Source organism: Danio aesculapii, chromosome 23 (genome assembly GCF_903798145.1).
Source record: "Danio aesculapii chromosome 23, fDanAes4.1, whole genome shotgun sequence".
Taxonomy (NCBI): Eukaryota; Metazoa; Chordata; class Actinopteri; order Cypriniformes; family Danionidae; genus Danio; species Danio aesculapii.
The window spans coordinates 22061981-22089550 of record NC_079457.1 but is presented as its reverse complement, the minus strand read 5'-3'; the positions used below and the strand labels follow the sequence as shown (position 1 = coordinate 22089550).

The 27570-nt window shown below is 36.3% G+C and overlaps 2 protein-coding genes across 6 annotated transcripts in view; both read right to left on the bottom strand.

The window, feature by feature from the left end:
- Positions 1 to 3: 3 nt before the first annotated feature.
- Positions 4 to 17101, bottom strand: LOC130216869 (lysine-specific demethylase 9). 2 transcript variants are annotated; one of them, XM_056448763.1, is made up of 7 exons: positions 16468 to 17101; positions 14116 to 14726; positions 9761 to 9898; positions 6810 to 6952; positions 6558 to 6725; positions 6334 to 6445; positions 4 to 3500 (listed from the first exon to the last, which is right to left on the bottom strand). In XM_056448763.1, exons 1-7 carry the CDS (start codon positions 17099 to 17101, stop codon positions 2937 to 2939), a joined length of 2370 nt encoding a protein of 789 aa, XP_056304738.1. In that variant the 3' UTR covers positions 4 to 2936. The 2 variants fall into 2 exon arrangements, with proteins under 2 accessions (XP_056304738.1, XP_056304739.1); XM_056448764.1 differs by having other exon boundaries at positions 6334 to 6442; positions 16468 to 17026.
- A 2375-nt stretch (positions 17102 to 19476) lies between these two features.
- The window catches only part of magi3a (membrane associated guanylate kinase, WW and PDZ domain containing 3a), a 275042-nt gene continuing 266948 nt past the window's right edge, over positions 19477 to 27570 (bottom strand). For 2 of the 4 annotated variants that reach the window (XM_056448758.1, XM_056448759.1), the window contains exon 21: positions 19477 to 21595. In XM_056448758.1, coding sequence (XP_056304733.1) covers positions 20880 to 21595 — 716 coding nt within the window. In that variant the 3' untranslated portion in view covers positions 19477 to 20879. Of the gene's footprint in view, positions 21596 to 26523; positions 26682 to 27570 lie in introns of those variants that run through there. The other 2 variants (XM_056448760.1, XM_056448761.1) reach the window with 1 other exon arrangement.

Below are 27570 nucleotides of genomic sequence, written 5' to 3'. Positions count from 1 at the left end.
CACTTCTGTAATCGTATAACATTTTTAATGTATTTTATAATGTACACAGTTGTAAGCAACCATAGCCAGTCCACCTTTTCTGGATCACATCACGTTAGCCTTATCATTCCCGGAGGATGACAGAAGACTATGTGAAAAACTTTTGTAAAGTGTATGGTGTGTGACAACCTGTGTTTTCACTCATTGACATATTTTCAATTCCTGCTGCAGTCAGAGTCTCCTTTAAGAAATGCTTGACCTCGGTACACTCATAAAATGGTTTATTTTAAAAAAATACAGAAAAAGTCTATGCATTCCATTGCATTTTTACACAATTGAAAAGATCCACATGACAGTTCTATTAAATGTGACTTAGCATTTACAAAACATTACTTTGACTATGCTCATAATCGACCATCTAATTATTCCTTAAAAATCAATGAAGTCCAAAAAGCTTTATACAAATATCAAACAGAGCAAATAATGAATCAAACACACAGAGCATGCCTTGATCCCTAAGTGGATTTGTCCTATATTACAAACGACCATCAAAAACCTGATCAACACAAAACAAAAAAGAAACTAGCTGCCAAAAGTCAGAAGAAACATAGAACGCTAAACCTTAAATATATCGTGAAACGGAAAGGTTAAAGCATAACGTGTGTGTCGTTGAGCAAAGGACGTGTCTGAAACGGTGTACATGATAAGATTCATCAATGGATGAGATATTCAAGGTGAAAGTGTGAAGTGTTTTATTAAACAAATGCTAATATGCAGAATCTGAAACGGAGGAAGTGCCACGAAATTATTATTATTATTTAGGTTTTCACACCTGCATATTTAATCTTAATCTTAATTCTAATAAAAAGGAAATATAAGAAGCGGATTTGATCAATATTGCATGATTTTTTACTATACGGTGTCTTTTTTTTCCCCGTTGTCATCATTTAAATGATCACCTGCTGTTGATTCTGGATTAGTAGAATTTGTCTCACAGAGTAGGCGTGATTTTTACGCACAAATACCCAATCATCACTTATTGCCAGACTATGAAATTGCATCTCGATGAATGCTTTGTACAACTTGAATAACATCAATTAGCTTAATAGCAGACAATTAAAGACGTGAGAAAAGGCACTCGTTTATACGGGATGCGTTTGATTAGATCGTTTTGTTGAAACCATAATCAATGTGGACTGATTTTCTTGCTGGTGTGAAATTACATTCAAATCAGTCATTAGCAATACTTGGCGTCAATGGAAAAACTACTGCCCATAACCCTTAAATAATACAAAATTGCCTGCTTTAAGACTTAAATTGGTTCAAAGGAAACACATGGACATGTGTGAGAAGATTACTGACAAGCAGCTACACTCAAGAAGTGAAAGCTAAATTGCACTCATCAGACTAAATCAGATAGCATAGTCAGCCTAGAATGCTTATCATAAATTACTATGGACAGTTCAAACACGTAGGAAACAAGTGTTATGCATCGGCATATTTCTTCTGCTACTATATTCATTAATAAATATCAAATGCCTTTCGGGTTTGATTTGCCGAGTGGATTACGGGAAGATCAACATACTATAACAGTGTTCTTGTACAAGAAATGTGCAGGAATTTATTCAGGTCTTGTTAATGTGTATTATATTTGCACTCACTGATTTTCAGAAGCAAAAGAAAGTCAACAAATGCTTAAAAACGAAACAGGCTTAATCATTTGGGACATTTTTAAAAATGATAACATGTCAAAAGACAAACAAAACAGAGTAAAATGAAGAAAAACCAAAGCACAAGTTAAAAAAAGAGAAGATATTTCAGCTCTGACTCTAAAACTACTCAATAACACGAGCGAGAATCATGTGTGAAATCTGAATGGAAGCTTATTCCTTACATGAAGCTCTTGAAACTTGATAGCAGAATTACAGGTTCAACAGCTCAGTGTAATCTGAATGCATGGATTAGATTACTTTCAAAAGAAACACAGTAGTAGGAGACTTGACCAAAATGAAAAAAGGCATCAGTATGTTGCCCCTGAGTGCAGGTTTGGTTATTATTATTATTATTACACTTCCATCTAATTTTCTGCTAAAGTTTGGACTAAGGTGGAATAGGTCTTCCAAAATGTCCAAAATAAAAACATAAAAAGAAAAAGCACAACGGCTTCTACATACATTACTGACAGAAAACTAACATATGACATAGAAATTCTTAAAAGACTGAATATTCTGGACAAAAAAATAAATAATTAAAACGAACAAATGAAAGTCCTATATCTCCTGCATACATGTGAGGTAACGCACGGGCTCCTCTTGTAGAATTACAGCTCCTTTTCCTTCAAGCCAAGCGGTTTCATCCAAAAACCAGAGCATGATCAATGAAAAGAAGCAGTCTTTGACATGAAACCGATACCTACTTGCTAGTCTAGCTTAAATACGTCAAATACTTCAGACTGTTATGGGAAAAAAACATAAAATAAGACTATTTTTTCCTCTTTTAAGATATGATTGCTGCTCTCCATTTGTGACAGGCACTTTTTTCCCCTCACTTTTTGTTAGTAAAAACCAATTAGCAGATCAACACGCTGCACATGATGGCCTGACGGAAAAAGAGTCCCTCTTAAAGGAGATAATTCATCTCATTTACAATAATATATATATATATATATATATAAACAAATATAAAACAATACTGAGTAATCAGCAAAAATATATCTCAAATTAAATACTTTGGCTGAGAAAAAACCTAAAAAGTACTCACGGGGGTCGTCGTCTTAACTAAAAATCTAAAAAAGAAAAAAATATAAAGTCTTCATCACTTTTTAGGCAGAGTCCAGATATTCCTTTTTGTTTTGTTTTGTTTTGTTTTTTTACACTGTGGAATGTCAGTCAGAGTCTGTCAGGTGAAATAAAACTCCACCCTCCGCTAAAAGAAAGAAAAAAATAAAAGTGAGGAAGTCATTTGGGGAAGTCTGTGGCCCGGCTGCCGTTGAACGAGGAGTCTGACAGAGGCTCAGCCGGAGCCGGTGGAAGCATTGGCTCTGGTGTGGACGAGCAGAGAGGAGAGGATGCTGGGAAAGGACTGCTCTCTGAACACGGAGCTGCGTAAACAGTGCGGGCGGATTTAGCGGGCTGCGGCGGCGCTGGTTGCGGCTCTCTGGGTGGCGTGGCGGGCCTCTGGAAAACCAGCTCGTCCGTTTTGGCCACTCCGCCTTGAGCCGTGTCCGTTTGTAAGCGGGCGCAGGAGGTGACTTTGGTGTCTGGGTGAACAGGGGGAGGACATGATGTGGTGCACAGGTCCTTGGTCTTTACGTCCTTGGCCTCTTCCTCTTCCTCCTCTGAGTGGTACTGCTTCAGGCGAATGTGCCACGCCAAGCTGCACACGGCTGAAACCGTTTTGAACTGGTGGATGACGTTGCGGGGGATGAAGTAGATGTCATCGTCACAGAGCTGCACTCGGACGTAGCGGATGCCTTCTCGCCGTAACTGGTTGAGTTTGGCATCGTCCACCCACTGGACACACTGAAGAGAGAGGGGGATTATGGGAATGCATCTCTGCTTATGTTGTCTCCATACCCATTTAGGATTATGTATTAATAACTGCTCATCTAGTACAACATTGAACGGATCAGATTGCGATCTTGAAATTAATAGACTCTTTCCGAGTTTTTCAGTAGCGACACTTGTCATAGTAAACTTACAGCGCATTGAATGGGAGAATACAACAATTATATTTTTTACAATCTTATTTGCTGAAATAATAAAAGAAAAACTTCACAATGGTGTTATCAAGACTTTCAGGAGAAAAAAAAAATAGACTGATAACTGCAGCTATAAGAGAGAACAACGTCAAACAACTGTCCTCCCATACACTCTGCATTTCAAAGGCCTTGCCTAAACTGCAGGGCTGCACGATTGATCGAAAAAAAGATCGGGACCTTAATTCGACCATACAAACTATCTTAATTCAGCTTTTCTACGATTCAGCCAATTATATATTTTCACGGTCAGGAAAGAAACAAGGCGGCCGCACAAGTCACCTCCAAATGGTGTTAAGTGTCACAAACGGTATAAGGTATAATTCACCCAAAAATGTAATTTCTGTCTTCATGTAATGTAGTCGCGGCTGCTTTTTTGTTTACCACCGAGAGGATACGTGCGTGCCCGCCAATGATATCTGCTTCAGTGAACAGAACCTGCATAGGCTGTGAATAACAGGTTATAAAGTTGCAAATAACTGAACTCAAAGTGACGGCAGCCATGACATGAGCTGCACTCGGCAGTGAAAGAGAAACCAAAACCACGCACATCATTTAAATGATCATATCGCATTTTAGAGTTATGAGCATGACAAGCATTTGATATGTTTTTTCTTTCATAGCGAACACAGTGTTGTAAATGAGAATAAATGTTTACTGGGTCAGTATAACTAGCCTATATAATGTTGAACATAATGCAAGAGAGAATCTGATAATGACATGTTTAATTTTACCAGTGAAAATATTTTTTGAAAAAATTGTGTTGTAAATGACAAGCATATGTCTCAAATATAATAATTTAACTTCAGAATTATGAATAATTATATTCTGATGTCATCACTTTACTGTGAATTAACAAACAGGACGCATTTAAAGTCTGTTCAAGTCTACACCATTCCATGTCTTCACAAAATTTTGCCTTTTAACCAACAGTAGACCTACACATACAGTTGGCCTAATATTATTGTTGTTTTACCATATGTTTGAGAAATAACAATAATAATAATAGCCTACACATATTAACCTTTAATTTACAGAATCTTGATTTTAAGCAAAAAAAAAAGTGATTCTGATTTTAGCCAGAATCGTGCAGCCCTAGTAAGCAGTAATTATTTTTTTAGAATTTCATTCAGAGATGATGCAATACATGCATAAATACATATAAATGTACATACATTTTTTTTAATTTAGGGATTTTAGTTGCTGATGATTGTTAAACACGTCATAACGGTCTTGTAAAAAGGGTCCATATAAATGATACATTATTAATAAGGGTTTGCACCATGTTCATTATTAAAAAGCAGCCGCTCTCATGTTCAGTTTGACACTTTGACTTCTTTTGGAACTATTTTAATTAGAGGAGAAAACAAACTCAATATTAATGTCTTATTTATAAATGTGCATCAAGGTTTAATCAGAAATGACCTTCAGTCTTTGGCTGACTCACAGAAATATGTATATTCAGTACAAGCGTTTTATTACATGTACAATTTATTTCAGATGGGTTTTTAATGTTAGTTTAGCAGATAAGATTGAGATTTTGGATAGAGATCAAAAAGTATACCTTTTTCATTAGAATGGACTATTTCACATTTAAGCTTCCTCTATACAACATTGTCAGATGGGAAGTAAACAATGCAAACAGGAATGAGGGGAAAAAAATAATAACTTGGTCACAGCACTAATTTCGATTTAATACAATATTTTTAAAAAAGTGTTGATATTTCATCATTTAATGTTTTGCTCAGAGCTGATATGACAGTATGATTTATTTTTTTTTATAATACAAGACATGCATAGTTAAATAAATAATATTTCACATGTATACTAAATATTTTCTAGTACAGCTACAATAGCTCCAACACTACATATATAAATAAGATAAATAATAATGATAATAATTGACAAAATTATAGCTGCAATACAGACAAAAATCATTATTGTCAGATATAGTTTTTGATAATATAATAATGATTATTAATGTTGGTTAAAAGTTTACACAAAAAAAAAACCTCACACAGCTTTCCTTGTAAGCTTATGAAAAGAACAGCCGATGTACTGCCACAGACTGCATGTGGTCAAACATACTTTGAGCTTTACTTATCTTTTTTATTAATCTTTATCTCTTTTTTTCAGCAGTTTGTGGTTTATGATAAATTTACAGGCATGCAAAATTCAGTCAGTTATGATTCAGATTCTCAACAAATCACTCATGTTTTCAGTGGGAACTAATCCAAAAGCCTTTGCCTATACCGCATTCATAACAGAACAAGCAGAAATGCATTGGTCATAAAGCTGAGCACTTAAAAATTAAATGCTTTTAATAATAATAATAATAATAATAATAATAATAATAATAATACCGAATAATTTACGCATTCCATTGTAAAATCACAACAACCATAATAGACATACTTTAAAATTGCACATAAGCATCATCTTCAATTTTTGGGGCTTTTTATTTTTTTTCGGCAAGCCCAATTGATTTCAGACTCTGTATGTGAGCCTTTACACAACCCAACCAGTCATCCTATGCATGCCTACTTATAAACACGCATGCCTTGAGTCTGTTCTGAGCAGATGAGTTCAGCAATTACCTGTGACACTGGCGGCTCATACAAGTCCAGCTGAAGCCTCTGAACCACATCATTGAAGTCCTCAGCATGAAAACAGACCACATCTTTGGTTATCCGTGGCTGGTCACTCCTACTGGACATGAAAACACCAAAAATTCATTTTAACCTATAGCTAATTACACCCTTAACGTCCTGCACGTACAAGCCCATGCACATGGTCCAAAGTGGCAGATGGCTGCACTCACCATTCCCCAAAATGCACCGCTTTCAGAACACCCACAGCTGCTGTGCTCTGCCAGTCGAAACTCTGGCCAACGTGATCAGCGTGTGCTCGCGTCCGATCTTCAAACAGAACCTCACGTGGTTCACTGGCTCTCGGGAGGTAATGCAAGTTCTTGATCTCGTTCATTGATCTTCAAGCAAAAGCAAAGCATTTTATGAGGAGCCACAAACAGCTATATTTAGGAAAGCGATTCTGTTAAGTCAAGTGTGCCTACCTTCGTCTCTTGAACGGAGACTTGGGCAAGTCGGCTGTGGGAACCATCTGTTCGCCAGGTCTGACCCACATGATAGGACCGTCATCGCTTTGGGACCTGCAGTCAAGCTTCAGACTGGACAGGCTGCCCCATGGTAAAGTCATCTGCACGAATAAAAAAAACGTAAGTGGGAAGCTAAACCAATGCAATAGCCTTGCTCTGACCATTGTCTGAATGTCAAGAAATGACTGCTGGATGAATGTGGTTTTCTTTGTGCCTACATAATTCCCATTGAAACAGGATGTTGGGGCGGAACATATCAGTGCAAACATGTCACAGCCATTATTCATGACTTGCTTTCAACTTGCTGTTATTTAGGAATCCACAACTTTGGCTAATATCAGAGGTTTACTTTAACTAGTTGACATCTGAAAACTAATTGTACATGTCCACTTTCCTCATTTTTAACTTGACTTGAATCCAAAAAATAAAAAAATCAATAAAGGATTATTTTATGGCAAAAACAGGTTCAATGTACAAACCTCATCTTAAATAACACTTTTTATATGATTAAAAGGCATTATAACAACTAAATGTCTTTGACAACAATAACATGCAAAATAAAATCTGAGAAGTTTGATAAAAAAAAAAATCTAGTTTTTGAAGAACTCGCATGTAAAAATAATTCCTTTAAAGACTCTCGAGATAAAAACGGTCTGATAACAATAAAATGGGGCAGAATTATATGAGCAGTTCCAGCGTTATGGATGTGACAAACTCAAAACATAAATTCACATAGAATGTATATGTTATCATTATATTGAAACAACTGTTTATATTTTCCAAAATAACTGACCACTGAGTTATGGAATCAGAAAAATATCAATCTGTAAACATGTTTTGTACTTTAAATGAGGAAAATAAATGTGCGTAATGGATGTGACCAAAAAAGTCTGCGAGTATACAGTAAAAAACTTACTTTGTAGAAATTCTGTGAATTAAACTGCACAACCCAAAATAAATAATGATAATCAAAAGGATAAGAGTTGGCTCTCTATAGAACAAAAATGATTGATTTTATTTTATTTAATACTTTTGCATTTAGGAGGAAAAAGTGTTGTTATGGATGTGATATCTCTCTGTTATGGATGTGACGATGTGAAATTTTCATTTGTGTGACTTTGGTAAATCAAATATAATAGTTTAAAAACATTGACACAGACATTTTTGAGTATTTCTAAAATACTGTAAAATACATATTTTGGTGAAAACTTTATGGCAAGGTTGACATTTGCATGGAATTGCTCATATGTTTTTAATTTAAAAATGTTAAAATGTAACAGAAAAATTCTATTCTATTTTTCATTCTCTATAAAAGAGATGCCCAAAGTAGGGCCTGCAGGCTAAAGTTGGCCCACTGTAACCTTTGATTTGGCCCACCATCCCATGTGAGAAGAGAGTGAGAAGGATAGAAAGGGTTGGGGCGAATGGGAGTCATTTCTAATTTGACATAATCTTTTTTTCTGTTTGCTTTATTGCTGATCTACAAAAAAGCTGACTGAAATAAAATGTTTCAATGAAATGTTGTAAATAATTCTAGTATTTTAAAATGTAAACAATGTCACTCAACAAATAGAGGACTATGCAGAAGACATCGGTGAGCAAATCAAGGCAAAAACTAGTGTAACTCCATTCTGTTATTAATAAGATTAGTTTTGTATTTACTGTAATAAGTTCATTATTAAATGTTAAAGATTTATGCTGTATTAGTTCATTTAAAGCAATGTTTTCTAGTTATTTTTAAATAATTTAGGAAATTACCCATGGCAACTATATGTACCTTCGGCTCACTAGCCTCAATGAAGGTTGGTTTTTGGCCCTTCATAAGAAAAAGTTTGGGCACCCCTACTCTATAAAATAATGATATCATGTTTAAGCTAAAGGCATTTAACATGTTAGGTTTCAGATTTTAGAGTTGATTTCTGTTTTACTGTACAACTTCAATATAGTATTTTTAATCAGTTATCACTTATCAGCCATAACAACATCATCAGCTAAATTGTTTCAAAAGGGCATTTTTGGACAAAAATATATGATTCCCTACATGGTGGTTTACTAAATTTACTATATTTAGGACTTTTTATATGAATTCTTTTATATAAATATTAACACATTTCTTTTTATTTTTTAGCTAATTTGAAAATTTGTTACATAATAAATTGTCAATTCATCGCCACAATTCAGCAAAAAGTACATCATTAAAAACATCAAGCAGGCCAACCATTTTACTCCACGACAATATACTACATTCACCAACAGCAAATCAGCATATTCAAATCATTCCCGAAGGATCATATACCAAGGCTTGAATCATTGTAGGCTGATTTTTTTGCTTTGCATCACAGGAATAAAAAAGTACAGCTAAAATATATCCCATTTTTTCTACACTTTTGATTCAGAATAAATCCAGTCTTGGTGAGTAAATAAGTGATATTTTACAAAAAAATTAAAAATAAAATAATATTAATAATAATATTTCAGACCCATACAGTTTTCAGCATATAAATAGACAAACTAAACCCTCAAATGTTGTAGTTATGAGAACATTAAAAGGAACAATTGTAAAACGCAGCAAAAAATGCTGGGTTCCACATAATCAATTTGTGTTGGGACAACATGAAGGAATCAAGTTAACTTAAAAGTTTTTACAAAATTAAATGGATTGTACATAAAACAATTAAGCTGTCCCCAAAAACCTCAAGAATTGTGTTATTTCAGCTCATTTTAAATAAGTAGTTTAAACAAACAAACGTAATTTTTTTGTGAATTTACAAAAGTAAGATATCACAACTTATAGCAGCAACTTGTAAGAATCTCTGCTTGCACATAGTGAATTGAAACCCCATTTGTACTACAAAACAGCAGAGCACGGCCTTTCAAACTCCGTCATCCATGAGAGATTACGTCCTAACCTTCAGAAACGGAGACTCCTCAAGCATGTCCAAGAACTCTGGGAAGAAATCTCCAACCTCTTCATCTACTGCACCCACGAGACTGATCTGCCTCATGGGACCGGCTCTATATGTCCCACAGCAGTAAGATCGGCTCACCTGATTAAAAAACAAAAAACAAAATCAGCACTTCAGGGACAGGAAACAAGAAGAAAACACGTAAAGGCCCATTTACAATAATAATACAAACTAAAACTACATCAGAGTCAACCAAGTAAGGAATATATAATGAATATACTGTAAAAATATATAACGCATTATACATAATTATAGAAATAAAATGTACACCTTTGGCAAAACAAATCTATACATTTAGATTTGAATCATTCTTCAATTTAACCAAAGAATTTGGATTAGGGAAATTCTTAAATTAATTCTCAGTGCACATTTAAGATGATGTAATGATAATCTGTATATCATCTCTACATCCTGAAGATGTCATTGAGATCTTTCCAGCTGCTACACACACACAGACGATTCATGGCAGAAGGTCACGGTAGCCAATTGAAGCCAGTGCTGGTCAAATTATACTGATTTATGGAAGTATTTCATGTTCAAATGAAATGACAGTAAACATAAGATTAAACCACTGTCATTTGCAGATCCACAAAAGCTAACAGCGCATCTGCACAGATGCAAACTGTGCAGCATGGAAAAAAATAACAAAAACAAAAAAAACAATAGAAGCCACTATATTCAGTGATTATGATGATGTAATGAATGAAGGTGGACAAAACTGTTCCTGCGTGTTGCCATTTTGTCATCTGAAGTAATATTGTACCAACTGTTGCAGAAAAATAAAGCAAGCCTACCATATTATGTGCTGTTTTATTAAATCACATATGTATTCATCTTTTAAATGAATTCATATTAATCTGTAATATTACAACAGAAACTGAAAGATCAGAAGTATGTCCCTTCCAAAAGATATTCATATTATACATATCTTTTCGCATTATATCCTTTAGAAAGAAAGTTTTTGCATCTGATTTGTCAACATAAGTATGTGGTAAAGTGTGGACATGCCTAAATAAAAATAAAATGTTAAAATAAAACACTGTATTATAATTTTAGCAGGCTATTTATTGATTTTTTCTATGCTTAAACACATGTTCCATTGGTTACTTTTGTTAAAATCATGTGTTCATGATATAAATTGTAAAAAAATATACTTGTCAGGTTATTTCTTAACCACTGCTCAAAAACCGCGTGGACCGTTTTGTGACTCGTTTAACCATTAATAAAACAACAATGCACTGTTTATCAGAAGCATGGGCTCCTGATTTATCGTTCACAAATTTAAATGCTTGAACTCTTAAAAGTCAAGTGGATTCTGATTGGCTGTCAATGTTTTTAAAAAGGCTGTTTTAAAAAAGTTAAACTATTAGCATATTGTTCTTTGTTATTGTTAAAACGGTGGTGTAGACATTTCTATTAATAGATTAAATACAATTATTAAAACTATATAGTTTCAGTTAAAGTTCCTTGTGTAAGTGACATTTTAAACGTCACTTGCATTGGTTTTGCACATTTGCACTAGACATATTCCTACAAACCGCTCCAAGAAAAAAGAAAAGAAAAAAGTGCATTTATGAAGGGTGCTTCACACAGGTGAGTGGTTTTGACAAACCACCTGTAAAACACTCTTCTTTCTCTCAAAAAACAAAAGCAAAACACCCCCCTTCTAACTCTAGCACTTAATTCTGAGAACAAACAGATCCTTTAATTATAATTAACACTGCTTGTGTGCATTTCCTCTTCTTGTTGAATCGCTAAATGTCTCCTCAATTGTAAGTCAGTTTGGACAGAAGCGTGTGCTAAACCACTAAATGTAAATGAACCAAGGAAAGATTTACACTATTATGGTGTTTAAGGACTGAAAGAGCTAAAAGGAATGACAAGGATTCCCTAAATTAAGTGATTCACCAGCATTAGACGTTAGAATTTAATAAAGTGAGTGTGTTTAGCCTCAGAGACAGAAAACCACAAGTAAATTGGGTCCGCATCACTAACTCAAGACTGTTAATGTACTTTGAACTGTCACCTTCTAGCCGCCTAATTTGTGTAAACAATAAATGCACTTGCTATAACAGTCCTCGAAAGTGAGAATATCTAAATGGATTCAGTTTACCAGATACAAATGCACCATACGAGTATATTTGTACTAAAATAAACAATGACTTGAAGGTACAAAGTAGTGTTGTCACAATTACCAGTTTTAGGGTAAACCATGGTGTATTCTATAATAGTTAATACTACCATATCAAATTTTCATTATTATGAAAACTGTGATTATCGCAATTTTGAAAACTCACTGTCAATCCTAAAGGCTGCAAAGTAATTGCATGTTTATAGACAGTTAATACAAATATTTATATATTACCAGTGTTTCCTCTAGGGTTTTTTCCAGCTGTGGTGGCAGGCCTTTAACACAGATCTTCCAACTACATATGGTGTTATTTCAATGACAAATGTTGAGAGCGCAGTATTACAAGTCGAGATCACATGTAATAGAAGCTTGCGAATCTCTTTGCTAGCATGTCAATTTCATGTTTGTGCACAAAACTTTTTGCGTGCCCTCAAATAGACTATTTTGAGGGATGTAAACAAAAACAATGGTCCCAACGCATTTCCTGTCTTACGTTTAACTTCTATAGCTTCTGAGTATCCAAAAAGAGCCACATTTTGATAAATAATGTTATGATAGCTGTTTTAACATTAAGTTATGATTGAACTGCCTCTTGATACAGTTATGAAATTTGATAAGCAGGAAATGTTCACGGGCCAATGATATGACCACAATGAAATGGTCTATACATGCTGCTCAAGCGCAGATCTTCTTGTGCGCCTTCAAATAAACGTAGCTGAAGTGTGATTTAGTGCGTTTATGTTAAGAATATTGTCTCCAACATTTATTAGATTTGCTAGGAAGGAATATTTATCAATGTCTTTAATAGACCTACAGAACGGCATTACCGCGTCCTTAAGTAATGTGAAATGGCCATCAACTCCAGCAAGATAAAGTCATTGTAAGCAGAACCATAGAACTTTACCGTGTTTGCTGGCCTCACGCATTACGCAGCCCTATCAGTCAGTCAGCATGTTACTTTAAAGGGTTAAACAAATAACACACAGCACTACTACGATTACAGAAAAGTTCGCTCCGTTATAATTCACTTACATTTTAATATGTTTTGGTGCGATTATAACCCACTATAAATAAAATAAAAAAACAGCAATAACTGAAGGTTTTGAATGAGAAGCTGTAATGTAGCTGTGGTGGGAATGAAGTTTGGTGTAATGCCCCGCCATTGAAGAATTAATGTAGTGGAAACCACTTTTACACATAAATCTTGCGCTCTTTATTTAAAGTGTGTGCTGCAAAATATCGATTTATTTTTATAAAGCAGTAGTTTTGTGACAAACAAAAACAAAAAAACAGTTCTCTGTGAGGTAGTTTTTATGAGCAGGTTTAAAAGCTGATTGTACAAGAAAATAAAATGTACCTAAAACAACACAAAAACTATGTATGTAAAATAATACAAACATAAGTAAACTAATCCACAATGCAGAGATCTCTGTTAAAGCTTTTGGTCACAAAATCACACTCAAAATTCACTTTCACACCCAAAACTTAGCGGAAAGTGTGCAAGACATTTATTATTGAACATTTTGAGGCTCATGTAATGTGATTAATATATGTAATAGGTCTACAATAATGTGAAAAGAGCTAAATATCGTCTTTAAAATGGTCATAGGTCTCAGTGATACGTTTACCTAATGTTGATGCACGATATCATCTATAGGCACAACTCTATTTTGAGCTACTTTTAACAATACTGTAAGAACTTTGGTCACTATTACCATTATATGAACTTTTCAAAGCATTACATCTCTAGTATATCTTCATTCATTCATTCATTTATTCATTTTCCTTTAGGTTTAGTCCCTTATTCAGAGGTCACCACAGGAGAATGGTCCGCCAACTAGTCTAGCATACGTTTTCAAAGCGGATGCCCTTCTGGCCACAACCCAGAACTGGGAAACACCCATACACAGTCACATTCACATACACACGCATAACTCAACACTCGCACTCATTCACCTATAGCACATGTGTTTGGACAGTAGGGGAAACAAGAGCATCCGGAGGTACCCTGAGCGAACAAGGGAAGAACATGCAAACTCCACACAGAATGCCAACTGGCCCAGCTGGGACTCGAATCAGCGACCTTCTTGTTGTGAGGTGACAGTGCTAACCACTGAGCCACATTGCCGCTCTAGTATATCTTATAATAGTAAAAAGTATCCCCTACCTGGGTGTGGAAGTTAGCAATGGTGGTGGTCTCGATGTCCTTTTTACCAAGGATTTCCACCTTGACAGGTGTGTTTGGGAAATTGAAGGCAAAATAGTCCAAGAAGTCAGGCAGATATGCAGCTGCTCCATGCACCACAGCGAGCGCGTAACGTGCAGCTCCTTTAGGCTGTTCAGCAAAGGCCAGTTTCATAAACTCCTGGGCAAACCTTTCCGTTTCTCCGGGGCGAAGTAAGGACAGTTCATCGGCATAAGCATGCAGTACGGACGCCCCTCCGTTGGGCTGCTTTTCCTCATGGATGAGCCTGCTGAAGCAGGTGTTAGTTTGAAGCCATGAGCTGCGGATGTAGTGGTCTTGATGTGTGAGGAACGGCTTCTTCACCTCTTTGGGAGTGTCGTACTCTCCCAAGTCTTTTTCTTCTTTGATGTACGTATGTCCCACAGGGTCTTCAGAAAGCGGCGGAGTGTCTCCTGAACACACCGTCTGGACCTCCTTGTGGTGCATTCGTAACTTCTTGCCACGCTCATCTTCACGATGTCGCTTCTTTTTCTTCTTTTTCTTCAGGAGGTATTCCTCCAGGGTCTGGGTTTTGCCATTCTCACCATGGGGCTCTAAATAGATTAAGAGAGATGGTAGAGCATCAGATAAATATCACTTGTTTATAGTTCTAGGTGTTTGTCAATGTCACAGGTGTCAAATCCATTCCCTGGAGGGCCACAGCTCTGCACAATTTACTTCCAACCCTGCTTCAACACATTTAAGCTGCGGTCACACTATGTGAGCTTGCGAAATCCTATCGTATGGCGCTGTGAAAAGGGGCGGGATTAAACGAAATGACTAGACATTTAAAAAAATGAGCGATTGGTCCATATTTTAAATTTCTGTTCAGAGAGGTCATGTTTTGATCCTTGATTGGTCTCACACCGTCAAGTGATGCGATTTCTCAGGTCAGAGTTCACCAAACTTGAATTTTGCAACGCAGTGAACTACGAAACTTGATGCACGAACTTGAAGTTTATGGGGAGAAAAGTACAGTGTGACCGCAGTTTTACCTGTAGGTTTTAAACAAGCCTAAAGGACTCAATTAGTTTGATGAGGTGTGTTTAATTAGGGTTAATGCTAAACTGTGCAGAGCTGCGGTCCTCCAGGAACTGGATTTGACACCTGAGGTCTATGTAAATAATGTAAACATGAAAAAAAATAATAATAATGGGGCTTCTTGAATATTTGCAAGTACTCTGATGGTAATGAAAATATAATACAGCTCAAGACATTTGTCAATCCTGAAATATTACAATAGTATTATGCAGAGTTTGAGGAGAGTTTATGTAGGCAAACTTAAAAGTAATAAAAAGCAAAACCTTATAATAACTGCTCTCAAACACTGCGATATGAAAATAACTTTTACTGTACCATCTGATCGCATTGTATAAAACAGAAGCTTTTAAGTACTTTATTGAAAGACTCCTAAATCAAGACAATTAATTTAGAAGCAAAATGATGCAAGTCAGGCATTTTTTGAGAGATATTTGTTCAAATTATTAGAACACCTTGTATCTACTTTGGGTTAAGAATGTTTATATATTTGTATTGGACAACAAAAAAGATACATCTTATTTTTTCGCAGTCAATGTAATTTTTAATAGCATGACTTTCTACTATGATTTCAAAATCTTTTTAAAGCATTAAGTTGTAAAAAGTGTATTATTTTTTTTTTTTTAAGCTGACAGAAATCTTGACATCTTTGTAGATACTCCAAAGCGAAATTTAGATTCATTTACAAACCATAGGGACTCCAGTTTCAGCCACAACTCCATGAATACTATTGGTGTTGTTATTAACTAATTAATATCAATTCTTTTTTTATCAAGAACACTGGTGGTAGGAAGTTACAATCATGGTACAAAACAGTCCTGTAATACAGTATCTTACAGGCGGATTTCTATATATAGTATATGACACTGCAATACACATTAAACAATAGCATGCCATGGCATTATTATTATAGTATGCTGTTAATGACTGTTATGTAATCTAATCAGTATTAGAGATACTAAACAGTAAACATGAAAGACGAAAGGAGAGCGCCTTCAGTGCTAAAAGAACGAAACAATAAGTTATATTATTGATTTTAAAAAACTCTCGCGGGGGTGAAAACTTTAGTGGAATCTTTTTCGCTCATATTGAGAAGAACTGTTCTTCTACACGTACAGTGAGCTCGTGTGAATGGGGGCGTGCTCGCGCATGGGTTAGCAGCGAGGCTAACGGCACTTTCTCCGCTCACTTCTCAGCTTGGAAGTCAGCCAGAAATGTAAAATGGTTTAGCTCGCGTGTAAACAACGATCAAATTACCTTTCTTTTTCTTGCACTCCTCCACTTTGACGTTCGCCTCGGCGTTTTCCTTCTTGGGCTTGAGTTTGGCGTCCTTCTCGATGTGTTTGGGCTTGTTGTTGAGGGGCTTGGCCTTCGCTACTTTGAGCGGCGTGAAAGTGAACAGCGGGGACGGAGGCAGGACCGTCTTCTGCGGGACGTGGGCAGCTGCTGGTGTGACTTTGCGCGGCGGCCAGACCGGAGGTACTTCTTTCTTGGAGCTGTGGTGGTGATGGTGGTGGTGGTGGCGGTGTTGCACGAGTGCCTGCTCTTTGCTGAAGTTGCGCGCTTGGTTGTTCTGTTGTTGGTGCGGTGGATGCGCTCGTTGTTGCTCATGTTGGTGATGGTGTTGGTGGTGATGTAGCTTTATTTTCTTCGCTTCCTTCTCCGATCTTTCACGCTTGTCATCGGACGGCGAACATTCGCGTTTTTTCTTCTTTTTCTTCTCTTTGGTGGCTTTGTCAAAGCTGTCCCTGCTCTTCTCCTCTACTTTGACGCGCAGCAGATCGACCTGTGCAGCCATTTTGCACGTAAATTTAAAAGGCTTTAAGAGGGACTTTTTGCGCATGTCAACTGGGAGTTGTAGTTCTTGTGCGCGTGGCCAATCGGAGCTCATGCGTTTGTAGTTTTTCCGCTTGGAATGCGCATGCGCACAACTTTTAGCTTTGTGGGAAATGTTGTTTCCGCGATGGCGTGCTTCTTGAGCTGCGTGCGCTGCTGCACGCACCCGTCCGGTGACTGACGTAATGCTGAAGCATATTCACGGGTCTGGGCGGTTCCGTTTCGCGGAGAGGAGGTTCATTTTTATGCGCTCACAACCAGCAAAAAAGTCAGACAACATCCGGATGGCGATCATGGTTGCGCGGTGTTAGATTAATATCAAGGGGCTTTTAGATAGGACGTTGTTTTACTTTTTATACACGCTATTTTTTGGTTTATTCTACGTTAGGTATATCAGACGGACGTCTTCGGTTACTGCGGCATGAGCATCGCGTTTTTGAGCCAGGCTGTCTGTCAAATTAAAAACAGCCATGTCTGATTCGTGAACAAGGTATTTTTGAGAGTCGGATCTTTTCAACGGATCTTTTTTTCAGTCGGATCTTTTTTTGTTGAGTCTGCTTATTGAACTCATTTGAACGATTCATCACGAGTCGAACTGCATCGGTTCACGATGCTTTTGAGTCAACAACTCAAAGACCGAGAAACAAAGCTTAGAGAATTTAATTAGAGGAGAAATTTAGAGATTTGAATTAAAAAAGCGTAACGGTAGTATTTTAATTGTAAAATAGATTTAGGATCTAAATGACTACAGACTCAATTATGATGGAAGGTGATTGGAACACTTTATGACGTAATTACATTTCAAGAGAACCGAATCGCAGAATCGATTTGTTTGTTTTATTTTATTTATTTATTATTTTTTTATTTAACCTTCAAATAACAAACAGGCATTTTCAACTTCAATTGTTAAACATATATAACATTATATCCAATCAGCATTTAATAATAAAAAAAAGAGTACAAAATAATAATAACATAAATAAACCTTAAATAATACAAAATGAAAATACATTTTTCATCTTTTGTTCACGATTGTTGCTTTCCAACTTCTGGAGTTTGCTTCTAAGAAAATGTATTTATTATTGTCTTCTTTGTTACCCTGACAATGTGTTTACTTATTTGTTTCCTGTGTCTGTAGTGCTGTAATACTTTATCCTGTTTAATTATAAACCCTTAATAGTTGTGTGTGAAAACTGTTTTTTTTTTAGTTTCAGTAAGAATAGAGATGTGAATCTTCATTTGCTTCACAATTGAATTTGATCACTATTTAGAGCAAGCCTGGTGAAAAGAGTGGTTCTTTTTTTTTCCTCAAAAAGTGGACATTTTTGTAGTTATTAGCCTCATTTTCTATTTAATTAAGAGATTTAAACATTGCATTTTAGTGACTTTTTAAGCACCGTTTTTAGCTGGATTAGTTTGTCGGATGGTCATCATAACCACACTTTTTGATGTACCAAAAACATTTTCTAATTTAGAATAAAGAAATATGAAGAGGCTACTTATTTTTAGGCTACTTTATGATATATCACTAGGGGGGAAAATAGCAGTCTGTTTAGAGTAAAAGTTACTTATAAAATGTTTTCTCTATAACAATAATATGGTGAAAGTTGACTTAACTTGCATCAGAATCTGCTTGGACTTAAAGCCTTTTTCGATGGGTTATTTTGATAACTTATGATGGCATAACAAGTCAAAATAAGACAAATGAGCTTATGTATGGGACAAATTCTGGATCTTTGTCAACGAACCCCCTGGCTATGGGCCTGTAGAGTGTAACGATTCAATGATAAAGCAATTCTTGATACATACTATCTTTCTTACCAATCGTTTTCATTGCTATATTGATAAATACAGTATGGTCATGTTATTCCTAATATTTGCAAATAAGAAACAGATCCAATACATTCAGTCATTCGGCTTAGTCCCTTAATTATTCAGGGGTCACTATACAGCGGAATGAACTACCAACTTATCCAGCATAAGTTTTATGCAGCGGATGCCCTTCCAGCTGCAACCCATTACTGAGAAACACCCATACACTCTCACATTCATTACAGCCAAACATGGGGAGAACATGCAAACTCCACACAGAAATGCCAACTGACCCAGCCTGGGCTTTAACCAGTGACCTTCTTGCTGTGAGGCGACAGTGCTAACCACTGAGCCATCATGTCGGCCCAGATCCAATACAATAAAGTGAAATAAAAATACTAGTGTTACATCTATTTAACATGCACAACTAAGCAAAGCACTAGCTTATATTTACATATCATGGAATTATTCAGGAAATAAAAAACATTCCATTGCTGCTATTGCAGTTTTAGCAATCATTTGTTTTTTGTTTTTAGCGATATACATTATTCCCTTTAAAAAATAAGTTTAATGACATAGGAAATCATAAATATAATGAATCAAAGAGGCCCAAAAAGATGTTCTTCAGTAAATCTTTATTCATCAGTGCATGAACAGAAGGTCATGACCAGATTCATTTCTTTAACCTCTTTCTCTATATATATGCTCGTACTCTCAATTACTTAAAAAAATAATGGAGCGATTTATAGATTTTTTTTTTCTCGTGTTTTTCCCCTCACAAAGGCAAATTTTATACAGGTGCTGTACATTGTATTTTTTATAAACATTTACAACTACCACAATGTAGAGACCACAAGGCTTTTTTGTGTAAGATAAAGCAATGCAAGGCCACAGTATCATACATACAACCTCATGGTGTGAGATGCGCTAGAGAAACAAGCTACAAAAGGGTTGAGAATAATGATTGAGGAGCAATCATAAACCCGATTATATTCACATTTTTCATCATGACGAAACATAGAAGCACTGTAGCATGTGTAATGTTTGAATAATGTCTGCTCCGCCTGCTTATGGACAAAATACTGTTATGAAAAATATTTGCATTTATGTTTGAATCTTTGTGTCAATTGTTTGAGACTTTTATAACTTGATGAAGAACCTCCGTAATATTTGGTACATGATTCTGAGCTACATTTCCCTTGAATAGAAGACGGCATCTTGACATTTAATAGGATGATCTGAAAGACACAGATGCGCAAAGACACTTTAAATGAACAAGAAGTCCCAGTATTGAGATAGCAATGCAGTAAGAACCATTTGATCGAGAGTAATGTGCTAAAAAGAATAAGAAAAAATATATGTTCGATTGGATAGTATGCAAAAATATATCTGAAACTCTCCCAGTTCTCATTTCACCTTCTAATTATACGAGCAAACATTTGATCCCAAACACACACACACATACACACCTCGCAAACGCACCACCAAGATAAACCGTAAAAGCTATAGCACTGTGAAAAAATATGTTTGTTAGGAAGCCGAAAGAGGTTATCGGCAAGCTGGAACACTAATAAGTGACCTGGCTCAGAATGGATACAAATATCTATACCTCTATACATATATATGCTTATATCGTCATATTAATTTCAATAAATTACATATGCGTCTTCATAAACACACAGGAAGTAAACAATAACCACAAGTTTCTGGTCTTTCACCGCAAAACCGATTAACGCCCATTTATCATATCTTGAGGACAGTTGCATCGTTAGAAAGAGTTGTTGTAAGGACATGCGGCAAAATAAAGATGGACAATTAATACATATTCATATACACATTTGCTTTAAACCTTCACAGAATAGCCATCCTTCATGTTATCGACACAGGAGCAAGAAGACGTGGACAAATTCGTAGCTGCAGTCCGATTGGCACGAAACAAAACTGAGGCATGGTAGATGGCGACAGTCGTACAAAACAACAACAACATAATAATAAAATGCACAGTGATTCACATGGACGCATTAGACTCCATGCACCGGAGGCTGAACCCTGGTGGAGCTTGGGACTTTCCAGGGACCTGGTGTTATGGGGGCTTTCTTGGCGGAAGGGTTGCCACCATTCTGGGGAGTCTCTGAAGGTGGTGCCTTGGCGTCTTCGTTCCATCGAGGGCTGTCCATACCTCTGTGGTCCTTCCGGTTGATGGTCCCGCTCTCGGTGTGAGGTTTCTGAGGCTCTGCTGTCTTGTTTCTCAGGTATCGCTCACTGTCTCCTCTGGAAACCTCCATTGCCCTGTCCTGCTTCTGCGCAGGGTCCTCGTCTTGGTGTCTCCTTCCAGAGCTAGACCTCAATCCATCAATAGCCTTTTGAGGCATTTCCTGTCTGATCCCAATGTTGTCCTTCTTGGTTTTCCTGGGGCTGGAGGATCGAGGTTCGTGTTCACTAGGGTGAGTCTTTTTTGGACTTCGCGAGCGCTCTTTTCCATCCAGTTTTCGGGGGATCGCCAAGTTGTCATTGGTGTCTCGAGGCATGCTCGGATCGATCTTTCGAGTCTGCTGTTTGGCGTCTCTGTAGTGTTGGTGGAGTTGGCCATAGGAAGCGGTCAGCAGCTCCTCGGGTGGAGGGGGACTGATCGCGGGCGAGTGGGAAATGAAGGATGGAGATGCTGGTGTCAAGGGCTCACTGGATGCAGAATACCTTGGAGAGTTTGCAGATGGACCTGTCATCAGATCTTGCATGTCTGAAACAAATTCAAAACAGGACAATTCTAAGGATTTAGGAAATGAAGAAGGACATTAAAACGTAATAAACTCAGTTTGAAGAAGGGTTGGGAGATTAATTGAAGGCAATTTTCATGCATCTTGTCAGTAAAGTGGGTTCTAGTAAACCTCCAGCACGTGCTTTCAGATGGAGCAGTATTTATTACACAGAGCTGAAGTACTGATAAGACAAACTAAATTGGTCTTTTAAGTCAGATTTTATTAATCAGACAATAATGACATTGAGATTTAGCAAATGAAGAGGAATATTTAAATCTATCTTATGGGGGAACCCAGGCCACGTTTACACGAATATGTTTTAGTTTTAAAATGGCGTTTTAGAATGAAAACGATCCGCGTCCACACTAACGTTTCACCCAGCCTTTCTGAACAACTCTCCGTCCACACTATACAGCTGAAAACGCACATCACGTGACCACACACACTCTCGCTTGCACTACAGTGATGAGAGCTGTGCACGTCGAACTGTTCATCAAGGTTCTAGCGCTGGATCTAATCTCACTATATTTGTTAAATGTGACATTTAATTATCTTGTTGTCTATATCTAATGACATATTCCCTGACTTTGGTCTTTTGAATTTATTACTTGTTCTCAGGTTACGTGTTTTGGCTGAGCGCAAAGATAAGTTAATATATTAATGTAACCACGTACACTGATTTTGCTCATTTGACTTATTGCTTGCATTTATTTCCTATATTGTATAAATGTATTGTACGTTATACTTTTATAATGGCCATTACTGATTATTAAAACTGATATTCAGCAAAAGAGATGGTATGTTTCGTATATTTCAATGAAAATGAAAGGAGGCAGTTATGTTATAGGCTCCATATAAATATGTATACAGTGAAGATGACGGTCATATAAATATGTAGCTACATGACGCCTCAACATTTCTGGTGTCTGTTAAGTTGCTAATATGGGGCAAATGAAAATAGGCAGTTCCTTATATCATCTTTTCATTTTATTGTTAAGAAAGTGAAACAGCGTAGCCAGGGTGATGTGAATGAGGTTATAAAGTACACTGTTCCCTTTGAAGATTTATGAGATAGTTTTCCTTATCAAACTTGCAAAGTCTGAACTTACAAGGAAAGGATGCAAGACTTGATATTTAGGAAAAAGCCCCAATTAGATAGGTCAATGTCTGCAGCCGCGCATCCATTTTCAGATGTCTCCATTTTCCCCCATCCACACTGACATGGAGCAGCAGCATTTTAAAATAAAAACAGCCTCTTCAGCGTTTTCAAAAAGCTTCGTTTTCGGCCTCAAAAACTCTGGCGTAGTGTGGATGGAAGGTGTAACCGTAGCAAAACGTATGCTTTTTTAAAACTAAAACGTATTAGTGTAAACAGGGCCCCAGTTTAAAGAGAGATTAATCGAAAAAGATTTTCATGTGCATTTTGTCCAGAAAGTTTGTAGTAAACCTCCAGCACATGCTTTCAGATGGAGCAGCATTTCATACACATAGTTATAGTTCAGTCATAAGATGCACAAAAATTGCTTTTTAAATCAAATTAGTTTTAATCGAACAATAATGACATCGAGAGAATTGTTTTGTAATAATGACAACTCTTTGCATAGCTTCTCAACAAAATATGGCTCTGTGTAGTTGTTTGTATTAATCAAATTGTATCAATTAAAGCAGTTAAATCTTTTTTTTTTTAATTTAGCAAACACTATGGAAATTTCCTGGATTTATTCATGTGTATTTTAGCTTCCGTGAGAGCGCTCTCTGGCTTTTGGAGGAGATTTACTACTGATCCTTGACAACATGTGCATGACAACTGTTTCCTTGTTCAACTGAGTTTTTATTTCATTTCGATTAATCGCCCAGCTCTAGTTTGCAGTGTAACAGGTAAAGGACAGATCAATCTTGTGGGTACTTCCTTCTCTACTTTCCGCCCTCTTTATTTACTGTTAAATAAAGTAGTGCTATAATATACAACTAATATAATATGGGAATTAGAAAGTTTATCCTAAGACAAAGAAAGATGAAGATAGATCCATTATATATTTGACAACCTTTATATGTGTTCAGCTTTGTAGATTAATTGCACATTGATCATTATATCACAAAATCATGATTACGATCTAATAATGGTTTTAATCTACAAAATATGACTAAATATTAAAATGTTTATTTTTTTAAACATGACATTTTTGTGTGTAAATATGTTTTGAAATAATGTGCATTGTAGTAAAAAATAGGAACATAAATAGCATAAATATGACTGGTTATGCAATCTCATCAGAGAGGCAGGGTTATCAATATTGATCTGAATTTACAATTAAATTAAAGACTAAGTAGATTTTCCAGTAAGAAATAAAATACAAATATAATTCAATATGCACATACTGCAATACATTTATTTTAAGGCCACTTATGGGAATCTGATTTTGAGGATGAATTTGGGGATGGTTTTGATGAGTTTTAGGCTGGAATATTTTTTGGGACTTGGCAACCCTGCAGAGGCGTGAAAGATCACACAAAAGAATGTTTGTGGGTTCTGATTCAACTGCAAAACGTCAGCCAAGATTAATTTAATCCAGTAAAGTGTCTAATAACAGAGAGTACAAAAATAAAGGGATTTACGCATTTAGCTGGTGATCTGAGACAATGGGTTTTTAAAATTTTACAGGCAATTTAAATCTATTTTTAGCTATAAAATGTCATAAAAGTAAGTTTCTGTAAAAGTTTTTTTATAGTAAGGAACAAATGATGAAGCGCACATTTACATAGTATGGATTGGATTTTGTAAATGCGCAGAATATCGCTGATAGACATAATTAACCTGTCTTCTGAAATGCATCCCGGCAGAGACATTCTCAATTAAACTGTCAGAGTTTTCAGTCTTCAGTGGCTTCTGGCCTCCAGATACAGTGTGACACGTATCAACTGCAGTTCCCAGAACCAGTCAGAGCCCAATGGGGAAAGTTGCAATAATTCTCACTAGATAAAATGTCACGCCATCAGACTTCAGCCAACAAAAAGCAAAAATTAAACTAAGCTGGTGCTCCTGACATGGCTTTCAATTTCTTTGTCATTTAACTGTCTGCCTAGAAATATATTTGGCAGCACATGTGCTCTCTGCGATTTACCCAGAAAGCATTTCAGAGCAGAAATCCTAACTGATGTACACTACCTGACAAAAGTGTTGTTACCTATTCATTCAAGTTTTAGGAACAACAAATAATAACTTGACTTTTAGTTGATCATTTGGTATCAGAAGTGGCTTATATGAAAGGCAAAGGCCTCTAGATTACCTTATCTTACCAAAATAAAATATGATCATACCTTGATTTTTAATTATTTCATTAGGACAGTAAAGTCTGACTTGGCTTAGACAAAAGTCTTGTCACTTAACAGAAATAATGTACAGTATAGAATAAAAGTCATGGTGCAGTGAAAAAAGAATTAATATTGTGTATGACTCCCATGAGCTTGGAGGACTGCATCCATACATCTCTGCAATGACTCAAATAACTTATTAATAAAGTCATCTGGAATGGCAAAGAAAGCCTTCTTGCAGGACTCCCAGACTTCATCAAGATTCTTTGGATTCATCTTCAATGTCTCCTCCTTCATCTTAACCTAGACATGCTCAATAATGTTCATGTCTGGTGACTGAGCTGGCCAATCCTGGAGCACCTCGACCTTCAATTGATCCCGATTTAGATTCCAGAATCAATGTCGATTCCAGAGAATGGAATTCCTCATTGTAATTGTGAATCTTTTTCAATTCTCTGTACCGTTGTGGACTATAAATATCTCAATGTCTATGTGTGAATTAGATCGAGAAATAAGGTTAAAAACTTAAAGGTAATAATCAGCAACATACTTTAATATAGTGTATTATTTGTATACTGCAGCATGATATAGCTTAACCAGCTGTTCGAAATGGTATAAGTGAACCACAGATATGAATAATTGAACCAATTCATTGAAGTGAATGATCTGAATCTGTTTACGGAAATCTGATCCTTGTTATTGACATCATTCTGCTATGCGGAAGTGCACTCGTTTTTGCAATTGTTTTATAACTTCCGCAACCTATAAATGGGAGAAATGACTAGAAATAATAAACGGCTGAAAACGGTCCAACTATTTGCTCTACAAACAAGTGGGGTCATGACTATACATAACACGTACATAACATGCGTGAGAATAAGGTCAATAAAGTGACTTCTGATCATCATTAGCAAGAAAGAGTCAAATTATTAATTCGCTTTGTTTTTTAAACTGAAAAGAGGACTCAATTCTCCTTATGTGTTTGACTTTGAACTTTGGAATTGAGTCTTGATTCTCAAATCTTTGTATTTGAGAAATATATGTTTTTGGAATCAACAACCAGCCCCAGTTCTCATCATTCAATCACTATCAACTAGTCCCAAACCTGTCTGACTTTCTTTTTTTCTGTTTAACATATAAGAAGATACTTTGAAGAATGCTTGTAGCCACTGCATTCCATTATAGTTTTTGGATGTCAATGAGTAGTCATCAACATTCTTCCAATTATCTTTAACAGAAAGAAAAAAAACACATCAAAGTTTGGAACCACTTCTTATTTTTGCTTTTGGTATACTACTACAGGATTTATTTGCATTTTGAACTATCTTTAATTGTTCTGTTTTCAGTGCGAATGTTTGATTTTTAGTTGAGAAATAATAGACTTCATACCTTTTGTGAGCAAAACTTCATGTCAATAAAATTTAGAGGATGAAAAATGGCCAATTATCAACACACACACGCACGCACGCACACACACACACACACACGTATATAGCAGCATATGATCTTAAAAACCTCTGCAGAATTTAAACCAGACATCTTTATCGTCTTCAGTGACCTTCAAAAGCAAAAATTCATTTCAAGGCAAAAGGAGGATAAAATGGTAGAACTGCACACGCACAGAAGCAGCAGAGAGGAGAAATGCAGTGTTTACCAGAGAGATTTAGGGACAGACCAAAGAAAAGCAGAGAAGCCTTTAGTGATGCTCTGGTTTCATGTGGAAGCACAGTGTGGAGGAGGAGGAAGAGTTCAGACCTAAACCAAGAAGAGAAGGCCAGACAGAGAGACAGAGAACACAGACAGAAGCAAGAGTGACAAGCATTTGAGAGATGCAATGCATGAGGATTGGAAAATCTGACATAACATGCATATGACCCCACGTACAACATTTACACAGTACAAAATTTATAGTTAAATCAGTTTTTTTAAAACATATTTTTTTCCAAGTACTGTTGATCAATATGCACGCAATGTTTAGACTATATAAGCATGAAGATGATTTTATTACATCAATAAACTATGTTTTTGAAATGTAAAGTCTGGAAGAACTGAAAGTTGCAGACTTTTATCATAACATGATGGAATATTGAGTAGGGGGCGGGGTTTTTTTTTTCTGGTTCTCTCCTCACATCTTTTGCTGTGTTCACACCAGACGCGGCATGCGTGAATAAATGGAGCTATTTGCGCGTGAATAGACGTGTGAACATTTAGAGTTTATTTGCTTCATCTGTGCGTCAAATTTGCTTCATTCGGGCACCAAATTCACTTCACAATAAACCTGGTGACTGTAGCTTCATTGCTAAATGGCTAACTGGATATTACAGAGAGAGTAGCGGTGCATTATGTGCTTTAGGAAGGCTTATAAAGAGTGTAGATTTGTTTGGCGCCGTGTCTGAGTCCACTAGATTCTTTCAGAAGTGCACCCAGTTCATCAACTCCTCCAGAAACTGGATGATGGAAGCTGTCAACAGTGCTTCAGACCGAGTCGAGCCCTGTTAGATGAGCTGTTGTCTGGTGTCAAAAGGAGTATTTCCCCTCAGGACACCAAAAACAGACATTACATCATAATCACATGCATACTAGAGCAAGCTCCTGATTGGTTAACGAGGCATGAATCTTCGATAAAGTTCAGATTTTCCAACTC

What these genes read in the sequence shown, in the direction of transcription:
- LOC130216869 (XM_056448763.1), bottom strand. Translation starts at nt 17,101, where the DNA reads ATGAGCTCCGATTGGCCACGCGCACAAGAACTACAACTCCCAGTTGAC. An exon ending in TTGCTAACTTCCACACCCAG is followed by an intron (nt 9,899 to 14,115) that starts GTAGGGGATACT and finishes TTTTTTAATCAG; the next exon opens with GTGAGCCGATCTTACTGCTG. An exon ending in TCTCCGTTCAAGAGACGAAG is followed by an intron (nt 6,726 to 6,809) that starts GTAGGCACACTT and finishes TTTTGCTTGAAG; the next exon opens with ATCAATGAACGAGATCAAGA.